This window comes from Beta vulgaris, chromosome 4 (genome assembly GCF_026745355.1).
Source record: "Beta vulgaris subsp. vulgaris cultivar EL10 chromosome 4, EL10.2, whole genome shotgun sequence".
NCBI classification, from domain to species: domain Eukaryota; kingdom Viridiplantae; phylum Streptophyta; class Magnoliopsida; order Caryophyllales; family Amaranthaceae; genus Beta; species Beta vulgaris.
Window position 1 is genome coordinate 43,221,046 of NC_079205.1, and position 22,665 is coordinate 43,243,710.

Consider the following 22,665-nt stretch of genomic DNA (forward strand, 5'->3'; position numbering starts at 1 on the left):
AAAAAATCCAATCTAAACATAATAAATAAATCTGATTTTTTTTTTTTTTCAATACATAGATTATATAATCTTAGATTCATAATGAAATCATCAAACTAAAGCTTTTAAACATAAATAAACAAAAAAACAAATCTTAAAAACACAATCTTTAAATAAAACTTTAGGAGGAAGAAAGATAATCAAAATAACACAAAGAGGAAAGAACAAAAGAGGCGCCGGTCAAGGTGGTGTGGCAGCGGCTGGCGGCAGCACGGTGGTTAGCGCGGTGGTTTTTCGTTTCTTCGGAGAGAAGGAAAAATTGTGAGTGAGAAGAGAAGAGGAGATGGCGCCGGTTATGTTGAGTGAGGAGAGAGAAAATATTGTATGGGGAAAAATTATGGATTTAATGAGTTTATATATTTGTTTTTCTTATGGGTTTAGGAAAATATAATTGGGTTTGAATCTCCTAACACAACTCGGAGTCCTTTCCTAATTTAAATAGTATTTGGATTTCTCAAGCCCATTTAGACGTCTTTTCCAAATTCAAAAAGTATTTCAAATGTTTTTCAAAGCATGCCTAAACAAAATATGTTAACTTCTTTAAATCCTTAAAATAATTCCTTTGACTTTCAAATAGTCAACCTTTAAAGAAATAATTTATTTTAATACTAAATTATATTTAAATGTAAATATATATACTAAAATATATTTATAAAATTCATAAATTTACGGAAGATTACATCGCACCCGTACTTCATCTTCTAGATTTAAGACTGGTTTGGTCTCGGCAACTCTTTTCATTGCCTATTCCATCTAAATAAATTAACTTATTAGTTGTGGAGTCAAGTTCAGTAAAAGTAGTATGTCATGTTATTATATAATTATTTATCCTTGCTTAATATTTATTAGTGTCATGTTAGGTTTTATATTTATTTTGCTATGTAGTACTCAGCTTTGCTGATTACGTGCTTTTGTGTATGTGTTGATCATGGCTATGCCTTATTGATCTATAATGACACAATTGGTGAGCAGTCTCTCGGGATCAATAAAGTATTGTCGATCACAAGTTTGAAGATGATGCATCATGGGTTCGAGAAGTTGGAGAGCTTGTGTTGATTTTATATTTCATAGTTGACTTTTTATTTTCTGGTTGACTTTTGACTCTATATTGGGTTGGCTTTTGACTTTACGTTGGGTTGACTTTTGGAGTTAAATTTTGGTGACTAAGTTTTATTTTCAAAGTTATTTATTATTCTTTACGCTGCAAAATTATGAATAAGCCGATACGTTATCACACGTGCGATAATACTTTGTAATTATCTAAGTTTTATATTCAAAAGGTAATTTGAAATATAGAGAATTGTCGGAGTGTTATATTTTAATAATGTATCTTAGAGATGGATTCATATATATATATATATGTCTCTAATTTTAGAGACAGATTCATATAGTTCTGTCTCTAAATTAGGGACGAATTTATATACCCATCTCTAATTTAGACAAGTATATATTTTTTACAATGCACTTTAGAGATCGGGTTGGCCAAAGCGAGCATCCGAACCAATAATGGGATCGGGATTGAACCGAACAACTAACAATAGGTGATTTTTTAAAAAAACGTTCCTAAGTTAACAGACGAATTTCAAAATTCATCTCTAAATTTAAAGACGGATTGTCAAATCTGTACCTAAAATTAGAGACGGATTTCAAGATTCGTCCTTAATTTTAGAGACGAATTTTGAAATCCGTCTCTAATTTTTTGCTACAGATTAAAAAACGGATACTATTCCATCACTAAATTAGAGACGGATATTTGAGATTTTGTCTCTAAGTTCGTTTAGCGACGATGAATTTAACAACATAGATAATTTGTCTCTGAGTACATATAGCGACAGATTTTGACGATTTAGAGACGGATTATGTCCATCGCTATAGAGTGATTATTTTGTAGTGATAGCATGTGCGTCACACACACTTGTTTTTTCGGTCGATTTTTTATTTTCTAAAGAAATTTTTCTATCCTTTGATAAAATCTATCATCTGAAATCTGAAATCAACTATATTTAGTAATAAAAATCTGATTTTCGAAATATCTTTTAAAAATTAATCATCAAGAATAATTAATATTAAAATATTAAAAATACATACATGATTTTATGTTCTCATTCTTTGTCGATTCTTCCCCTCTAACTCTTTCCCTTTTTTTTTTTATTCTTTAGAACAAACTGAATAATAGGGTGATCCTCCCCAACTCCTTTTTTATATTTATGAGGAGCCGACGATTATCAGGAATAATTAATTGGGCCTTTAAAATTGAGCTTAGATGTAATAAATAAACTTTATACTGTAATCCCCCACAATTTTAAAGAATTTTCATAAATATATTAAAGTATTTATGTAGTTATATTTAAATCCAAATGAGTTTGGAAAATGGTTTGACTTTTAAAAAGGGTTGACTATTTTAAAAGTCAACTGAAATTATTTTTCATAGCTTAATAAAATTTGAAATATTTTAATTAAGCATGTTTTAATAAGAGTTTTAAATACTAAAAGTATATTGAAAAGGTACTTAATGGAATCAAAAGCCCAAAAGTGATAAAAAGGGGAAAGAGTCATTTGATGACTAAAGTTTAAATAGCCCATCTTATTAGTCATCAAGTTTCATTAATTAAAATCTCTTTTCCTAAGCCCACAAGTACCAGCCTTTATATAAATATCCTAAAAACCCAATTATTTTACACCTACACACTTATTTTTCTCCACTTCACACGTAATTTCTCTCTCTCTCACTCGGCAATCTCTCTCTCCTTCTTGAGCGTCGTTTCTTAGCCTTTTTCTCTCAAAAGTTTGTTTCTTCTTCCTCAAGTAACGTTTCTTGTTCAACAAGAAACGTCACAAATCTTTGTTTGAGACAAGAACCTTGCTGCCGCCGGTCCCCTGCTGCTGTTATTGCTGCCGGCGCCTCTTTTCCTCATCATTGTTGGTTGTTTTTCTTTCTTCCTCTCTAAGATTCCATTAAAGTACTAGTTTTTATGTTATTATATTGTTATTTATCATATTTGCAAATTAAATTACTGTTTTATATGCATAATATAATTTCGGTTATTATTTATTATATAAAAATTTCAGATTTAATATGTTAAGTTTATTTTAGTTTTTATCATGAAATTTATAGTTTTTAGGTTTTTAATTACTAGAAAATATATATAAAGTATAAATCATGAGATTTGGTTAGTACATAATTTTATAGTATTGAATATATTTTCAGAAGATTTATTAAATATTATAAGTGCTGTAATTTCAGAAAATAAGTATTTTAAGAGTTTTAAATGATTTTTAATCACTAGAATAGTTGTACTATACTAGGGATTAAAAATAACGAAAGTTTGGTACGTAAAAACGATTTTAAAACACGTTTAAGGGGTTTTGATCGTTTTAAAGTTGCTGTAAATTTTAGTTCGAGATATTTATTTTCATTACTTTATTTTCTAGGCGGAGATTTCGTTGTAGGAGACTTTTAGCGAGTAAAAGTGGCCTACCATTGGTTTATACAAGGTACGTACATCGTCTACGTGCTATGTGATTTAGAAGCATGCTCTAAAAGTATTTTATTTATTAGTATCATGTATAGGACTCTATTTGTTCATATATATGATTACTGGAATTGTTTTTACATGTTATTTGCCTGTGTGCTACATGTAAACTAGAAGTGATTATGATTATAAATGTTTGTATGGAAGATTGATGCAAGCAGGATAAGTCAAGTTTATTTATTAATTCGTGAGTGAATTAATATAAGTTAGAGTGAATCATGTGTACATGTATTCTTTGAGTATTATTTACTATCTTATAAGGACCGTGAATCTTATTTGGTAAGTTACAAGTTCTACCTATATAAAGGTAAATTTATTGTTGGCTAGGTTCAACAAGCAAGTTAGTAAAGTATAAAAAGGAGTTAAAGGAGTCTTGATTGATGAGTTGTGATCACTGGTTAATCCAAAGATAAAAAGAGTTTCTGTTATGACTATTTGAGTATTAGTTATGTGTTGCTTGTTTGTTGTGTCAACACAAGTAATAAAATATATACAACGTAAAGTGAAACGAGAATAGGTTATAGACTTTAGACTGGTGCACGTCTAGAGTTGGACACTAAGGGTTGGAATCATGGTGAGCGTGCCATGGTTCTTCTAGGAATGGATTATCACCATCCCTCTTTCAGTTCAAAGGTTCCTCGATATCGCAGGTCATTTTTGGAATATGTGGTAGCTCCCATATTTCCTATTTTTAGATAAGTCAACTCGTCCAATAACTATTCCATTTAAAGAAAGAATAAAGTTTAGAGTCTAGTTCAGTAATAGTTGTCTGCAGATTATTATATGTTTATATTATTATTTATCCCAAAGTTATTTTTGTAGTATCATGTTTAGGATTATTTATGCCTATATGTAGTACTCAGCTTTGCTGATTACGTGCTTGTTGTGTGTGTGATCATGGCTTTGCCTATTGATCCTGTGGTGATCCTTGGGAGAGAGTCGAGAAAGCATTGACATTACAGGCTCGCAGATGCATCTCATTGGGAATCTGGAATGGAGAGACTCATTGTATTACTAGTATCATTTAAGTTGCTTTCGTAGGAACTTGTGTTTTCAGACATTAGTTTTAAGTTGGTGTGTTTTAGTTTCAGATATTGTTATTGGTTTCGTAAATTTTAATAAAGTTGTTTTTAGTAAGTTGTTTTCCGCTGCAAAATTCTGAGTAAGCCGAAACGTTATCACACGGGCGATAATGCCTGGGTAATTCTCTAAGGTTATTATAAAAGTATTTTCTAGAAAGAGAGAATTATCGGGGTGTTACATATATTTTCGAAATACTTTTGGGCTTAGCTTGTTCGATTGCTCATCATTTGGATCGGACCAATTAGGATGACGGTATGGTCTATTATTGGTACTCAATGGATATATATGATTTTGTGTCTACGATAGATAAAATGTTACTGACTTTAAGTTGTAGGGGTTTAAATATTAAGTCATGATTTTTTTTAAAAGAAGTTATAATAAAGGTAATCATGTGTTACTGTAATATTCCAACCCATACGACCAAATATCAATGACATTTATTTACGAAAATACGAGTATCAAGGTTGGTCTAATGGCTGTAAGACCTTCTTTCCACCCTTGTGGCAGAGGTTCGACTCTCACCCCTTACAAAAGGATACCCAACATCTCACCCTTTTCCAGAAAGGATTCTCCTTACCTTTAAAAATATAGGAAAATTCCATCTAGTACCACTATGTTTTTGCAAATTCCATTTAGTACCCAGATTTTAAGAATTGTCCAACTAATACCACTATAATTACACCCTAATTGCTACCGTAACTATACTGTTAATAAAGAAAGTAGAAACGTTAAGTTAGATCACTTAAAGTAAAAAGGTAAAACATTAAAACCTAATCACTAGTTAACCTGACTAGGTAAACTCATTTACTCTCCTCCCCATTGTTACTACTCAAAATACAAAAAAAAAAAATCCATCGAAATGTCTTCTTTTTTCTTCGTTGCTATGCTTTATTACTTCAAATATTGTCGTTTTTGTGACACATCAAGTTGAATTTTTGCCCGTTGCTGACTTGATACTGATATGAAAGTCCTTTTTTTTTATTGGGAAATTAAGTCAGCCCAAAGGCTAACCCCTACCACGGCTACTAGCCTTGTAGGAACTACCAACACATTGGCTGGTAATGCATGCAAAGCATGCTAAGGAAATATCCCAACATAATGTTGGGGGTACGGATCGAACCCATGACCTCAGAGATCAGAGGGGAGTGCTTTACCACATGAGCTAGCTCCTCATCCTTGATATGAAAGTCCTTTTGGTTTTATTGTTTTATTTATTTATTGCTTTCTTGTCGCGGATGATCTTTCTTTTAGTTCCAAGCTTGTGGTGCCTTTTCTGCAAATTAAGACTATACATCTTTCTTATTGCATGAAGTTTTACTGCCGAGTCTCAGGTCACTCAAAAGAGAGACTTAATGGATGTCACTCAAAGAAAGATTTAATATGATTTGTGTCAATTAGACAAAGAACTCATTTTAATTTTGACAATAGGCCAAATATGTTTAGCTTTTGGAGGGAAGAATACATTTAAAAGGAAAAGGTGTGAAATGAGGGGGGGGGGGAATTAGTTAAAGTAAGCTAACTTAACATTTCCTAACTTTTTATTAACATGGAGTCATGGTAGTAATTAGGATGTAATTTTAGTGATATTAGTTAGAAAATTCTTAAAATTTGAACACCAAATGAAATTTGCAAAGACCGAGTAGTAATAGATGAAATTTTCCAAAAAAAATTGTTTGTAAAAATACTATTTAATCTATACAAATATATTAAAAGACGTACGTGACAATCTATACACGCCACATGGCACCTCTATTACTCTATTAGAATTGTCCAATGTGTACACAAATCATGTCAATTAACAAAGGTAAAATGACCTTGCAACAAGATTTGAACCCATGACCTCTTGTTATTATGCATGACACAATTACATCTTAACAAACTTTTAATCTTACTTTAAGTGTCCATATTATTATATATGTACCTTTTAAATGTTTAATATATTTAATGGAAACGAAAAAAAAATGAATATCAAGTTCGGAAAACAATACCAACACGGGGCAACGCTCGGGCCCAAGTAGTAGTTAATATACAAATGTGGTACATCTCCGACATGAACCGACCTCCCCAAATTAGAAGTCCCTACTCCCTATTTCTGTTCTCTAACTCTCCTCGTTCACATCGCAAGACCTTAACCGTCAGTTTCTACCTTCTACTATCTCGGCCTGCCTGCACAGCTGCACTACTCCTTGCTTCCACCGCCGCCGCTACTACTTTCCGGTAAGCCACCACAAATCCCTTCTCCTATTTGTCTCTCTTTTCTTCCTCTACTCTCCTATTCTTGTATTCCCTCACACACATAAATACATATGAATTCTATTGCAATGCCTTATTTCTATCTATCAATTTCGAATTGTTAGTCGTTTAATAATTGACCCGACAATATTTATCCTCTCACTAATCCTAATCCTAAATATATACAGCAGTAGTACCCTCAAGATAAATTTCAAGTACTTCTTCCGCCGCTTTTTTCTTTACTTGCAATGATTTGACAAATAATACAAGTTTGAATCTTTGACCATTAATATCTCTAATTATATATTTGTGAAAATTATAGAATTTGAAATATTGTGAATATATATTGAGATAAATTTAAGTTTAACAACACCTTACATGCTGCAATCTGTATTGTATGTTATTCACAAATTTCTGGTCAAAGTAAGTGCATGAATAGTGCAAAAGTCAAAATATTGCTGAGTGAAAGAAAGAAAACGGAGGAAGAATACGTTTTAAAGATGTTATGTAGCCGGTGTATATCTCTCTCACGTAACATTTGTGCATTTTCTTTGAACTTTGTAGTTCTGTGATTAACTGATCATGACATTTCTTCCTGCAGGTTTTCTATAAAAGTCAGGTATTGTTAATAACACTGCTAAGTAATGAAAGGAATTCTGGAAATTACCTACCATGAAAATGGGGTGCTTTTACTTAAAGGACATTGTTGAGTACTGAACTCGAGGATGGTACTTGCGGCTGCTTCGCAGCAGTCTATTGTTGGAATCCCTTTCTTACAAGGAGTGGATTCATGTTGTGACATAAAGAAAACGAGTGCTTGTTTTTTCCATTGTACATCTGTGAAACCATCGCACCCCGACTTGGCTTCCGGATTCAAATATAGCTGTAAGTCTCAATTTTATTTCCGATGGTCTCGATTTAGCCTAAGGGAACATTTTTTCTGGTCAAAACACAAAGCTCGGCATAGTAATATCTGCATTGACAATGTGGATAAAATTGAACATAATGGAGGGAGGTCACAGAAATATACAAATGGTCTGCAGAAGAATGCGAGACAGATTAGTTTGAATAAGCCTGTTTTATTTGAAGGACCCTTTATTGAGAATGATGAGCTCAAAAACAATGATATTCTTCAAAAATTCTGCAGCTATGGAAAGCTATTTGAAGCAACAAGGCTGGTGGAGGTCATGGCCCGTCGAAGTCAAATTCCTCACCTTCCTTCTTGTATTAATTTGATACGTGGTCTCACAAATCTCGACCAGGTTGAGAAAGCCACAAAGGTCTTGCAAATTGTGGTCATGTCTGGGGGTGTCCTAGATGTTATTACATACAACATGTTGATTGGGGGTTTGTGCAAGAGAGGGAAGTTAAACTCTGCCATTGATTTCTTGGAAGATATGAGCTCAAGTGGCTGCCCACCAGATGCAATCACATACAACACTATCATCAGGAGCTTCTTTGATAGGGGCAAGTTTGATGAGGCTATTGCATTCTGGAAGGAGCAACTTAGAAAGGGGTGTCCTCCTTATATTGTCACATATACCATTCTGCTAGAGTTAGTTATGAAACATTGTGGGTTAGAAAGAGCTCTTTGGGTGTTGGATGATTTTGCTGTTGAAGGCTGTTATCCTGATCTGGTCACTTACAACTCACTGGTAAATTCTACTTGCAAAAATGGAGATTTCCAAGAAATGTCCTTGGTGATGAATAATTTTGTATCGCATGGTTTGGAGCCGAATACTGTGACTTACAACACTATACTTCATGCTATCTGTAGTCGTGGTTATTGGGAACAAGCTGATGACATTTTGTCCTTCATGAATCAAACTTCCCATCCGCCGACAGTTGTTACTTATAATATCTTAATTAATGGTTTGTGCAAGTATGGGCTCCTGGATCGTGCCATAAATTTTCTTGATGAAATGGTTAGCAGAAACATTTCCCCAGATATAATCACTTACAATACCCTTTTAGCAGCCATATGTAAAGAAGGAATGGTGGATGAGGCTCTTCGCATTACTAGGCTTTTAAGTGATAGGAACTGCTCTCCTGGCTTAATTACTTATAACATTATCATGGATTGTTTGGCTAAGAAGGGTTCTATGGAGAGAGCAATGCAAGTGTACAATGAGATGATCGATAAGGGGATCACTCCTGATGATATAACTCACCGTTGTCTAGCGTGGGGTTTTTGTCGGACAGATAAATTTGATGAGGCTATGGAGGTACTCAGGGAGATGGATAGAAGAAACCACAAGATTTCGATCAGCTTTTGCAGGTTTATGATTCTGGAGCTGTGTAGAAATGAGAAGCTGGATATTGCGATACAAGTTCTGGAAATCATGATCCGCAATCAGATCAAGCCAGATGCAACTGTTTTTACCAGTTTAATTAGAGGAATAGCTGCTTCTGGTATGATGGAAGAGGCTAATGAACTCTCTTCTACGCTAGTTCAGAGGGGGATTCTGAGAGAACGTGTTAACCTCAATTGACATGCAAGTTTTGACTTCTCTAAGATTCCGAGTATGGTCCTTTCAGTATCACCTTCTCTTTGGCTTCTTCAGAGTGATTTCTTCTTAGGTACTTGCATCTGTACTTCCACTTTTTTATTTAAATATTGATTTGATTGGGTTAACGTGTTATGTTGTCTTTTGTAGCCTGTGATTTTTTTTTTTCATGCACACTTTCACCGTGACTATGAGGCACATGATGTATAACTAGATCAATAATGTATATAAGCATGGGCGTTAAACGTCGTGTTGTTTTTTTTCCTTAGCTATGTTATGATGCGGTTACTTTTTCAAGGGAGAACTGTTGTGTCGATTATTTATTACTTAGAGTGGTTATATGTTGTGGAAGCGACAATTGCACTTTCTTCTATCTCTCTTAAGGTCCAGTAACATCATCGAACAGAGTTCTATGTGAAAGACAGAGCAGAGAGGGTTCCGTTGATTTATGATTGTCTGACTTACAGTAATCTGTTTGTCTGTCGTCATATGGTGTTGGAGCTTAGAAGATGTTTTTCTTGATTTTGGTGTCAAGTAAGCATCTTCGTTTTACTAACATCTTGTGGTTGGAGCCTGAGTGTGATGCCTTGACTTGATCTTGATGACCACCTCGTGATTTCATTTTGATGCTGTTATCTTTGTGCGTTACTTAAGTGCAGCAAATATTTTTGAATAAAGTCCGTTTCTATTACACTATTTAGAACTTTGTTGGTCGGTGCCTCTGCCTTTAGCTTATTTTCTGCACAATCATTTCTCTTTTGGTGCAAAATGTCTATTCTGAGTATTAGGGACATCTTTTTTGCGATTATGCTGACAAAGATGAGTCCACTAACTGAAGAAGATAAGAGTGTGGAATTTACATATCCAATGCCCCTGAAATGCTTTCTGGAGTTGCAACGGAAGAGAAAGAATGCGAGGGAAATAAGAACCAGTTGCCTCCTAAGAACCCATCTACATCTCCCTTTCATAAACATATGAAAGGAAAAGGAAGTAATCAGTCAGTCAGTTAGTTAGAGAATATGGGCTGGAGGAAATGCTGACACATAACAGAAGTTAGTTACAGATTATAGTGGAGGAAAAGATAACGTAATAAATAAAGACCCATTTATTGAGAGAGGATTCAGAAAAGGGAGCTTTTAACTTTTGGAGGGAGAGTCATTAATTTCTCGAATATTAAGGGTTGTACTTGCGAGATTACTCTGATCATTTTGATGTGACTAATTGACTATTATCCAAGTCCTCATAGTTACCTGCTACTGCTTATTATATCTGTTATCATTGCTAGAATTCTTAGTTCTTAGAATTTTCAAATTACCAGGTAGACTTTATGACAATTTGACCCTTGATTCTAGTTGTGACAGTGCTATGAGCTCAGGTAAGTCCAGAACAATTAAGTATCGGAAACAGATTCGACGTGAAGATATTTTATTATATTGATGAAGTCAGCTTAAATTCACCAAATACAACCCTCAACTCTTTTGAGAGGATGAGGTTCTCTCCCAATGTGCTTCACACTCTACAAATTTCTGAATATCTTTCTCTCTCCTATTCTTGATTATTTATACTCCCGCAAATTTCTTCTCTACCACTCCACTAACAAAATTGCCAACTGATTTCTGTTAGGAAATCATTAGAGAATCCCTTTTTTCTTTCTCTTTCTTCTAACTGCTTCTGATATCAGAATAGTCACACTTACTAACTAACTGTTAGTGCGACTTAATTATCCTTTGTGCATCTTCTAGCATATGTGAACAGTACAGGTGTTCGGGCCTGATTCTTAGCAGGAACTCAACAGCTCTTAAGAAAATATCTTCTAGGGGCCCTCTTATAGTCCTTTACCCCTTTAGTCTAGCTAAGTTTTCTTTGACTGGGTGTGTCTCCTAATTTTCTCTTCTTCCTAAGTGCCCTTTCTCTTTTCCTTCAACTGTCAGATGTAATTAATATGTGGGGATGATAAAAGGCTGAGATGAACTCAAAGTCGGGTTAGCCTTGCTTAATTTTTTAATAGTTCAGATTCAACTCCTGCTCGAGTCTGAGTTCTTCAAGCTTGGACCTCTAATCTCGACTTGTCTTGCAGCTCATTAAGCTGCATTCTACTGCCAAGCAAAATAGTACTTTGATCTACAATATCTTGCTGATACATAAAACAACTATTACTGTTATCTTTGAATAAATGTACACTACTACTCAAACTCATATATACATTTAGTGGGGGGGAGGAAAGGGGGGGGGGGACTCGAGATCATATAAAAGCTTCCTGATATACGAATTAAGAAGTTACATGATCTAAAGGATGAAAGTTAGCCCTTGTCACAAATGGCTTCTAGGTTATTTTAACAAAAATTAAGAAAAAATTAACAATTTGTCATGTGTAAAGGAAGGTAGTTTTACTTTACAAATGTGATGTATGGCCTTTGCATTAACTTTGTTTGTTCTTCTTTGGCACATGATGTATTGCTATGAAGCTGTTGACCTCTCGTCAAGTACTATAAGATGAGTGCAATATTGTACATTTTTGATGCTTTTAAAAGTGGGCCAAATTGTATAAACAAATAAACATCTACTACAATTAAAATGTACAAGTGGAAGGTATAACACGAATATCCACAATGAATCAAATGGAGATTGTGCATCTAGAACAATAATGATTAGGGAGAATATTGTTAGCATGAGCAAGGAATCAAATGATCACCAGTTTTAATCTAGATTAGTACAGTTGAGGTCAGTTCGAAGTGCATGCTGGTACAAACTTTTAGGGGCTTTAGACATCGTCACGTTGTGTTTGTTTTTTCAGTTAAGTGGTGTCAAGTTTGGTCTGATTTAGCTTAAATAGATTTCAAGTTAATCAATTTCAATCTTCAGGTTTAGAGATTGTGCGTCTAGAACAATAATGATTAGGAAGAATATTATTAGCATGAGCAAGGAGTCAAATGATCACCAGTTTTAAGCTACATTAGTACAGTTGAGATCAGTTCGAAGTGCATGCTGGTACGAACTTTTAGGGGCTTTTGACATTGTCAGTTTGTGTTTGTTTTTTCAGTTAAGTGGTGTCAAGTTTAGTCCGATTTAGCTTAAATAGATTTCAGGTTGATCAATTTCAATCTTCAGGTTTAGAGTGCTTTCTTTTACTAGCTTATGAGCTGATATCAAGTTAGTTTTAGATGGTGTTTCCTCAAAAATAAGTTTTTTGTGAGCTTACATTTTCGTAGGACTAAAATACAAATTAAACAAGGGGACCAATGAACATTTATGGTGTAATGAACATATAGCATTATGCAAAATGTCAAATGGGCAGATGCTATGATATTGAGCATTTATACTCTTTAATGAGTATAGATAGATGACAATGTATGAGGTCTTATAAGCGTAAGTAGATGAGCACGATTTTTGATTCATGTGAGCATGAAAAGGCACTCGTATAGTGATACCTTTATATCATGTATGTAGGTCCCTTTGTCCCTAAAATTTCCCCCCTTCAATATATATACATATGCATACATGGATAAACACACACATAAACATATATTAATATATAAATACATAGATGTATGTGTATACATACATGAAGCTGACACATACACATCCAAGCACACACACTTGTATGTAATATCATGTAGAGCAATTGTTTTACACGTATATGTTAGCAAATCATTACAAATTATATTTGAAAAGTTGAGCTAATCACGAGTTTTTGAGCCGACTTAAGGATTACGAAAATTGAATTGTTAAGCTCTCAAGAGTTGACCTGAGTTCAATACCTGTTGAACTCACTTTAGTAAGTGTTGACTCAATATTGAAAAGTCGACCTCTAGTAGCTTCCCTGTAGGCTTAACTTAAGTTGTGAAAACCCTACTTTTTACGATTAATTTACTCATCTAACATTCTTTCATATAATTTCTTTCACTTTGCTGGAACAATGTACAAACTGATTGTGCCCCCTTCATTTCACGTTTTTGTTTAACAATATGTTCTCTTTTGCGAGTTGCGACCTTTGGAACATTATCTGTCTAAAGGTGAGATCACAAACTTGAAGACCTTCCCAGATTTTGCTTTATGCATAAATTACACCGGGTTGTTTTAGCTTATAAAATTATTTAATTTGTGGGAGAGTTAGTTATTGATTGGGAATAACAGGGGAGAGGAAAGCCCTTTTTTCCTTTGTATCCTAATTTTGGTGACGCAACCAGCCAACCTTACAAAGTGAAGTAAAGTAGAATCAAGGGAATTGGAAGGGTGGGATAACCGTGCCAAAAGGTGGCACGTCCTTGCTGTAGGCAATAGTGAGGCTGTGGTGTATAGGCGTGTCGTGCTTGGCCACTTTTGCCAAGGGTGTGACATGCCTGTGCCGTGCTTCAGCCAGCAGATTCAGGTTTGATCTTTGTTACTCAAGTTGGCTGTTATGTTTATGACTATGCACCTTTGTCATGATGGTAAAGCTACTAGTTTGCAAGTTTCTTTATTAAGTGGGTTTGTTATGACATAGTGTATGACATTGCCTTATAAATTCGTTCTAGTCAATGTTCCAGGATTCATTTCTTGCATGTCCTTAAACTTCATTATAACTGTATTTCTAGTCCATTGAATTTTCAATTTGTCTGCTGTTTTTCTCCGACTTCATTTTGGCATAAGGCTCTCTTGGGTCGTTAGCTCACTTGTATTGCTGTCCGCTTAGTTGTATTTCTGTAGCTCCTAGGAAATAAGTTCTGACCTTGGTTTTACCCTCTGGAATGCTGACATATTTCTGACGCAGACACCTTATATTTTTTACCCCTTGGAGATAGGAGGCATAAGAGAGGGAGGAGGGGACAAATTTTTCAAACTGTTGGATACAATATCTACACTTACTAAGAGTGGTCTGACATAAGACACAGTGGTAGCAAACTACAAATAGACATGAAAGCTCTTCAGAAGTAGCAGCCAACAATAAATATGTAAGGAAGTTTTATTTACAGTGTCTTATCTAAGACATTTTGAGATACAATTACACATCTAATTTGTTCGTATTCCAGAGGCTGCAAGTTCTTTATTTGGAGAAAGAGCAGGGAAGGTCTTACTCAAGCGTCTGAAAGAATCAGAGGAAATGGCATCCATTTCCATTAGTGTGTTTGCCAATTCCATAGCCTCATAGTGCCACCCTGCAAATCCTATCCCTTCAATCAACAAAGTATAAGTTGTTTCATTTGGTTGACAACCCTTTTCGACCATGCGTCCCAGCAATTCAACTGCATCTGCCAGCCTCTGTTCTTTGCAAAGACCAAGTAGGATCATGTTGTAGCTAATAACAGTTGGTTGAATACCATAGTTCTCCATGTCCCTTAGTAATTTCATAGCATCATCCACCATCCTATCTCTGCATAAACAGGACAGAAGGGCATTGTAAGTGATCTCATCAGGATCAATTCCATTCTTAAACATTTCTTCTACCATTTTCATAGCCCTTGGTCGATCCCCAGTATTCCACAATGCACTTATCAAACAGTTGTAGGAGCTCGCATCTGGATTACATCCCACGTCACTCAGTTTATCAAAAATCTCCAGAGCTAGATCAGCCTTTCCATTCTTGCATAGAGCTGCCAAAACAGTGTTGTAATTGACGATATCAGGCAAGCATCCATTTGATATCATAAGATCTAGAACTCCAATAGCTAAATCCAATTTCCCCTCTTTACAGAATGTTGAAATCAGAGGATCATAGCTATAGTTATCAGGTTTCAGGCCTTTTTCCATCATGACTTTCAGCATAGTTAGAGCCTCCTCTACCTTGCTCGCACGACATAAGGCAGCTATAATTATGCTATAAGTAACAACATTAGGCTCAGATCCTCTAGCTAGCATCTCTCTGACTAATTGTTCACCTTGTTCCCATTTTCCTCGGTCTAGTAGTGCTCTTAAGAGAATGTTGTATGAGATTGCGTCTGGATGAGAACCTTGGGAGGGTAAGCTCCGGACAAAGGCAAACGCTTGATCCACTGACCCGTCCTTGCACATCCCTCTAATCATGGTGTTATAGACATAGATGTCGGGCTCTAGCCCTCTTCCTAGCATCTCGTTGAATAGTTGCATTGCTTCTTTGGTCCCACCTTCAATAAGAGTGGCTTCTATCAAGATAGTATAGGTAACAACAGTTGGTTGACAATCATCTATCAATAGTTTATCCAACACTTTTGAAGCCAAATCAAGCTTTCCCCTGCTGCAAAGGCTACCAATCATGATGTTGTAAGTGACTATATCAGGGGAATATCCTTTACCCCTCATTCTGCTAAGAAGCTGATTCGCATCTTCAATTCTGTTTACCTTACAGAAACCACTGATCATAGCATTATATGCAAATAAATCTGGCTCTCCTTTCGTTTCTAAAATCTTCATCACTTCTACTGCTTTATTAATCTCTTTGCTGTTAAAGAACCCTTTAATGAGCTTTGTGCAGAGGACTAAATCAGGCTTGTAACCTTTGCTTACCATACACTGAAGAAAATAGAAAGCTTCATTGAACTTTCCTGCTTTATGAGACTTTTTGATCAATTTCAGCAACTGGGGCTCTTTGAAATCAAGTGGGTTGAAAAAACCCGGTCTAGTTTCGACAGAATATGCTTGGAGTTTTGGTAAATTTCTGTAGTAAATCTCATTTGAGATAGTTTTTTTGCAGGTAATTGGGCTATTTTGATATGAAGGCAATGAAGGGATTCGGAGCTCTGAAATGTATGGAAGACAATTAGGGAATAGTTCAGTTGTATATATTGTCATTTGGATTTTCTTAGTTTCTTGCTAGGCTGAAATTTTTGTTAAACATTCATGATGACTGCATATTTGAGGAGAGAGAAAGAACAAATATTTCTGTAGGATCTGTCACTACCAGTGGTTGTGGGCTGCTGAGGCATTTACCGCTCTCTTTTTTTTTGGCTTTTTGGTATTTCGTGTTTATTTAGTTCCTGGGTAATAATATATTTCCAAAAAAAAAAGTTCATGGGTAATAATCAGAATAAAGAGCTCCTATTGGCTCTGGCAATTTAGAAGCTTGACCACTGAGATAAGGATATGAACGTGGATGTCTACAAAGGCCAACACTTGGCTTAGTTGGGATTGTGTGTATTTAGGCCTACATGGCCCTATACCTCATGCACAATCCTGAGGTTGGATCTCCACCACAAAATGCAAATTATCTTTTCATCTCCTTTTCTCATGAACATATGACATGGCAAAACTACCAACCAAGCTTTGGAACATCTCAATCAAGTCATAGTCCTACTTCTCCTACTCCTAGTCGGTTCTCCCTCCCTCCATCCCTCCACACTAAGAAACTATTTCATTTTTTTTCTATTATAAGGAAAAATTGACACCATGGGGCTGAATTATACCCAGTTTTCTTTAATAGGGACAAACTTTCAATATTTCAGTGGGGATCCCAAGTATTGTATGACCCGGATTTGCGTGGACCCAGTTTACCAGAAACTGGCTTAGGCAGTCATATGCGTTGGTGGGTTCCAGTTTTAATGAAATTTTACAATTTTCAATTTTTCAGACATCATTAATCACAGACACCATTAATCACCATTGTTGAGAGAGAAAAAATAACCCTTCGTCTTCTTCCCTCCATTAATCACCATTATCAGCCCAACTGAACTCCATATTTCTGAAGTTGGTGAAGTTGGAAAAATTGCTGTTGAAGTTGGAGAATTACGAAATTTGACAACCAACATTCCTACAATTCGGTTCTACAACCAACATAATTGAACTGTATGGGGGAAAATAAAGTGTTATTTATGTTGTTAAATCAAACGACCACTAATTTTTTTCTTATTTTTAACACTTAGTAACACTACTATTATGCATTATAATTTATCCGCACCCTACCCGGATCCTACCCGGATCCGTCACCCGGTATTCATCCGTTTATTATGATTTTTCACCCTTTTGTTTAAACAGGATGGAGTGGGTTACTGGATATCCACTGGACATTGACATCCCTAATGTCAACTACTACATGAGGATGAGCTATCAATTATTTTTTTCAAACAGGGCCTCAGCTTAGCGAATGAGTACTTTGTCTACTAAAGATAAAATATTAATAAAAATAGCTTCCCCCCCTCCCTCCCCTGTTTAGCTTCCCATTGCATGGGTAATGGGTTTAATGTGTTGTCTTATTGAGTGTCCTCTTTATTTCAAGTTTTGAGTTTCTACTTTCTTTCATTCTACTCTACTAAAAAGAAGGGGGTTTGTGAATGGCGGATAAGATTGTGATCGAGAGTGCTGCTACAGCTATGAACAATATCAATATGCTTGAGAAGAAGAAGGAGGATCATATTTGTGTCAAGTTTGTTAATCAGGTTCTATTCTCTCCTCTTTCATCTTCTGCTTCTACTCTCTCTCTCTCTATTGCATGCTTCACAATTCCAAATTTGACACTTGAGTTTGTTTTTGTTTTGCCAACAATAAATAAGATGCAACAATGAAAATGAAAATCCTTACTTTTACTTTTACCAAATTAAAATGATTTGTTTGTGAAATATGAATAATGAAGAATGAAGAATGAATATTGAATGGTAGTGTTATATGGATAAATGTAGTTGAATGAAGAAATGTACTTCAAAGTGTTGCCTAGTTCAAATATAGGCAAAGCTTTTAAAGCGTACTGTCAACACCACAATTTGAATCACCAAGTTGCCTTCACCTACAATGGCGATCGTGTTAATCCTAGACTCACCTATCAAGATGTACGTCATTCTTTCTTCTTTTTCTCTTGTCATTTTATGTATTTCATAAGATTAATTAATTATAATTTGGAATGCAGCTAGATATAGAGGATGGAGCTGAATTTGACGTCTTCACCCATGTTGGTGGTGGTGGTGGTGCTGCTGCTGCTGTTGGTTTTGTCTGCTTTATTCATGCAGATCCATCTTTATTTTAAGGTTTTCCCAAAATATTTCCCCTTCCTTTAGCCTTTATTTGTTGCACCAATATTATTATCGCGACGCTCCTTATAGTTATGTGGAGTGTTAGTGTAACGCCCCGACTTCTAAGCATCACTATTAGGTTAATTAATTACAAAGATTAGCAGCGGAAGACCTTCCTAGCTTAGTCGGTACGTCACTGTCGTACTTTTCACACAGGAAAGTACAAGGCAACATTCTTTCACATCACTAAACTTAATAGTGGTAGTAATTCTGGAAATATATATAGATAGCTTAAGCATAGCTGATGCTACGTAATCTAGTGATCATAAACTTGGATTTCATAACCGTCATAGTCGCATGAATTAACGTAATTTAATCTTCACAGCTACGTCATCCCATCTTCATATGCATACCTAAAACAGAAAAGCAAAACGTCATGAGCCGAGGCTCAGTAACATACTACTCTAACATCGTAAATTCATTTCAATTCATTTTTATTTGCAGCACAAACAGGGAGAAGAGAATATAGTAAAATCATTTCGTAAACATAAACTTCGAATCAGGAATTTAAAAGTCATTTCCGTTCATATTATCTTCATTATCACATTTCATTATCAGAAAACTTTCTTTGGTTACTTTGGCGAGTACAGAGAAGGCATAGCCACCGAGGATATTCATCCCCCATCAGAAGGTGACATATAACATCATAGATCATAACAGAAGGCAAAGCCACCGAGGATATTCATCCCCCATCAGAAGGTGGCATATAATGCCAGACATTGTAACAGAAGGCAAAGCCACCGAGGATATTCATCCCCCATCAGAAGGTGGCATATAATGCAATACATCATAACAGAAGGAAAAGCCACCGAGGATATTCACCCCCCATCAGAAGGTGGCATATAATGCCAGACATCGTAACAGAAGGCAAAGCCACCGAGGATATTCATCCCCCATTTGAAGGTGGCATATAATGCCATAATGCGGGTGCCACCGAGGACGTTGTCCCCCATCAGAAGGTGGCGTTGCCGCCAGATAACAGAATGACACGTGCACGACCAAGAGAACATAGTACTGCCATTCACCATCTTTCACTTTCATTTATCATGTTACGTTTCTTTCGAGTAATTTCAGAAATCATAGTAAAGTCATTTCATAACGTCATCAAATTATTTACAGAACATTTCATATCCCGCACACCATATAAAATATAGCATAAACATTTTATAAAATCACCATAAAACGTAGTTGAAAGGGGAGTGCGGGTGTTAGCAGTAGAGGTTACCTGGAATCCTACTTAACAACCTTGATCGTAGGGGAACGCTTGTAATATCTCTTCCTTTTTAATCTATACTAATCAATTCATAAATTGATAAAAGACTTATTAATATTTTATTCTGAATTTTGGGTTTACTGATCCATTTCCATCATGTGTCCATTTTAGGAGGTGTGTACTAGTTTTATATATTAGCGTCTTTGGTGGTTGATAAAAAGTCGCAGGTGCCTTTTTCACTTAACTTAGCGTCTAAGTCGTAATTCATTATTTATAGACGACGTCTTACCATAACCATTTCGTATTTTATAATTTCAAAACGTTATATTTTGTTAACCTTTATCTCAAAACTTCATTTTACTAGTCATAGGGTCCCTTTAAACATATTATTCGTCATTTTATAAATTAAAACAATGGTCATTAATCTTATGGTTCATGATTATACTTAATGACTTGTAATTATAAAACTCGTAATAGAATTCTTACGTTCTTGTAGTTTAATTAGTATATAATTATCTGCTACCTTAACATATACAAATTTAACAAGTAAACTATACTTATTTACTATTACTCTTTAATTGATATATTTAATTATATGAAATATAATATTAAAACATACTACATCGTCATTTAATCATTTATTAGTCATAAGACCCCTTTAAACATATTCGTTATTTAATCGAAACAATAGCCATTAATTCCATGATCCAAGAATCCAGCTTAATAACTTGTAACTATAAACCTCGTAATATAACTATTTTATTCGTGTAATATATGTAAGTGCCTGCGTAAATCTGACAAGTAAACTATATTTAACTTACATCATTCTTTAGTTGATATATTAAAGTTACATGAAATATATTATTAAGTATTATTACATAGTATATCCTTATTCAATCGTTTATTACTCATGATTAAGTTCATAATAATTAAATTACAAGCAAGAGTCATACTTTATAATGGGTTTTATTATGTTAGTGTTATTAACTAAATTAGATTATTAACATATTGACTAACCATCTCAAATAGTCTAATAATTTACTGATTTATTAGTCAGCCCACTTATTACCAAAGCATTAAAGCCCAACAATATATTTCAAACCAATGCTTTAACTTCAATGATATTAAACTATTAAAGGAAGAGGTATGTTTAACATACCACTGCTTCAAACCAGAGAGATGCTGCAACGAAGTGAGTCGAGCTCCGGCGACCGAAGGCGCGACGAGGCAGAAAATCGCGTGTGGGCGGCTCGCGACGATGCTCCGGTGGTGTTGGGACGGTGCGAACAGCAGACCAGGAAGAGTAGAGAGAAAACGAATTGGGCGAGAGGAGAGAGGAGCTGAGCGAGAGAGATGAGGACGAGGGAGAGGGGATGCGGGCGACGAAGAAGTGCGGCCTGGGTAGGCGACGGCGGTGGTGGTTGGCGCAAGGTGGTCGGCGCAAGGTGGTCGTCGGCGTAGGGTGGTGGTGCTACGGTGGTCGCACGAAAACAGAGGAGAGAGAGAATTGAAAAAAAAACAGGGGATTTGAGGGGTGTTTTGGGTGGTGTTTTCCGGCGAAGACTCAAGTGGTTTGAGTGAATGGTTTGAGGGGATAAACATGGCTATTTATAGCCATGGTTGTGCTCCAATTGTGCCCAGATTGAGTTGATGAAATTGAATTACAAAAATGGGTTATTGGGTGATTTTGGTTGAGAAATGAATTTTTATCTGAAGTTGGATTTTTGTTGTGCAAGAAAATCCCAGTGGCGTATCTAGAAATTTACTCATGGGGTACGAATAAATAAGTAGTTAGACTTGTTAATTTTTTTTTTCAAAATAAAGCTTTATTAATATTTTTTTCTCCCTAAGTTTAAGTAAGAACTTAGATATAATTGCTAACTATTTAAGTGTTCAATGTTTCAATTTAGATAACAAGATTTTTAGAAATAAGTTGTTCAATTTAAAAACAGTTGTTTAAGTATATAAATGAGAAAAAAAAAATCTCCTTAAGTTTAAGTAAGAACTTAGATATAATTGCTAACTATTTAAGTGTTCAATGTTTCAATTTAAATAACCAGATCTTTAAATAAGTTGTTCAATTTAAAAACAGTAGTTTAAGTATATAAATGAGGAAATTTTGAAGGAAAAAGAATAGAGACAAAATTATTATTTCAGAGCTTTTATTTTTGTGGGCTTATGAATTTGTAGTTGCAGAGTAAGCTTACTTATAAATTTTTAGTTTCACACTAATAGCCATAGGCCCATAGAGAGTAGTATATAGTAAAAGTGTTGAAGATAAATTAAACATGAGTCAAAGGGTAAGTAATTAAAAGCATAAAAAGAACTTTGTGGGGTTTTGAACTCGAGACCTCCTCATAAATTCATGGATCTTTCTTTTCCCTTTTGCTACCAACAAGACAAACCTCAACTTATTGATTTGTTTTCATTATTTTCCATAAATAATGGGGGTACAGCTGTACCCCTTGTACCCCCTCTAGATCCGCCCATGGAAAATCCATATTGGATTAATAGTTCATGGGTGAGTTGTTTGTAAAAAAAACTGAAATGGAGCTATGGAGCAGAAAACTCACGTTTTCTGTTTCTTTCAATTTTATTATTTTTTTTCTTTTCCTTTTTCTTTTTCTTTTCTTTTCTCTTTATCTTTTCCTTTTTATTAACAAAATAATTTGACCCAATTTGTAAGGTTCAAGTAATTGTTCTGTTTATTATTTGTTTTCTTATTTTAACTAAAGAAATCATTTAACATAACTTATTATTATTAGCAACTCTAGCCATACATAATATATTATCATTACTTGGACATAAAATAACAAAAATTTTGATCTTAACTTATGATTAAAGGAAAAATATAGCCACTAAATATTATTATTTAATTTAAGCAAGTTTAAATTTTCGGGATATTACAGTTAGCTGCAAAATACCATCGCCTGCCTTCTATAAATTACTAGCAGTAGCCTACATTTGGTGGATCATCTCCATTTGTAATTAGTTATGTCTAGGATACATGTACGATAATGTTACTCATCTATCATCTATGTTAATATAATTAGTAACAATTAAATGGTTTGGTGTAAGTATTGTCTTAGAAAATTAATGCATTTAAT

General features: G+C 34.9%; 3 protein-coding genes and 1 long non-coding RNA gene across 6 annotated transcripts; 2 read left to right on the top strand and 2 right to left on the bottom strand.

Annotated features, from left to right (window-relative positions):
* The first annotated feature begins 6,710 nt into the window (after window positions 1-6,710).
* On the top strand, window positions 6,711-16,295 carry LOC104907675 (pentatricopeptide repeat-containing protein At1g08610). Of its 3 annotated transcripts, XM_010696638.3 has the most exons (4): window positions 6,711-6,872; window positions 7,489-9,467; window positions 14,145-14,325; window positions 16,041-16,295. In XM_010696638.3, exon 2 carries the CDS (start codon window positions 7,613-7,615, stop codon window positions 9,377-9,379), a length of 1,767 nt encoding a protein of 588 aa, XP_010694940.2. In that variant the 5' UTR covers window positions 6,711-6,872; window positions 7,489-7,612; the 3' UTR covers window positions 9,380-9,467; window positions 14,145-14,325; window positions 16,041-16,295. The 3 variants fall into 3 exon arrangements, with proteins under 3 accessions (XP_010694940.2, XP_048499108.1, XP_010694938.2); XM_048643151.1 differs by having other exon boundaries at window positions 14,145-16,295; XM_010696636.3 differs by lacking the exon at window positions 14,145-14,325.
* LOC104907674 (pentatricopeptide repeat-containing protein At3g04760, chloroplastic) lies at window positions 14,283-16,138 on the bottom strand. Its single transcript, XM_010696635.3, has one exon. It carries the CDS (start codon window positions 16,136-16,138, stop codon window positions 14,384-14,386), a length of 1,755 nt encoding a protein of 584 aa, XP_010694937.1. The 3' UTR covers window positions 14,283-14,383.
* Window positions 16,296-17,490: 1,195 nt separating the features above from the next.
* On the top strand, window positions 17,491-18,409 carry LOC125496987 (small ubiquitin-related modifier 2-like). The gene is made up of 3 exons (XM_048643153.2): window positions 17,491-17,718; window positions 17,959-18,105; window positions 18,183-18,409. Exons 1-3 carry the CDS (start codon window positions 17,614-17,616, stop codon window positions 18,297-18,299), a joined length of 369 nt encoding a protein of 122 aa, XP_048499110.1. The 5' UTR covers window positions 17,491-17,613; the 3' UTR covers window positions 18,300-18,409.
* A 104-nt stretch (window positions 18,410-18,513) lies between these two features.
* On the bottom strand, window positions 18,514-21,295 carry LOC125496988 (uncharacterized). The gene is made up of 2 exons (XR_007273481.1): window positions 20,718-21,295; window positions 18,514-18,698 (listed from the first exon to the last, which is right to left on the bottom strand). It is a non-coding gene; the product is annotated as an uncharacterized LOC125496988 (long non-coding RNA).
* Window positions 21,296-22,665: the final 1,370 nt, after the last annotated feature.

Coding starts and splice junctions, on each gene's coding strand:
- LOC104907675 (XM_048643151.1), top strand. CDS start 7,613: ATGGTACTTGCGGCTGCTTCGCAGCAGTCTATTGTTGGAATCCCTTTC.
- LOC104907674 (XM_010696635.3), bottom strand. CDS start 16,138: ATGACAATATATACAACTGAACTATTCCCTAATTGTCTTCCATACATT.
- LOC125496987 (XM_048643153.2), top strand. CDS start 17,614: ATGGCGGATAAGATTGTGATCGAGAGTGCTGCTACAGCTATGAACAAT. Junction 17,719..17,958: donor GTGTCAAGTTTGTTAATCAG/GTTCTATTCTCT, acceptor GGATAAATGTAG/TTGAATGAAGAAATGTACTT. Junction 18,106..18,182: donor CTAGACTCACCTATCAAGAT/GTACGTCATTCT, acceptor TTTGGAATGCAG/CTAGATATAGAGGATGGAGC.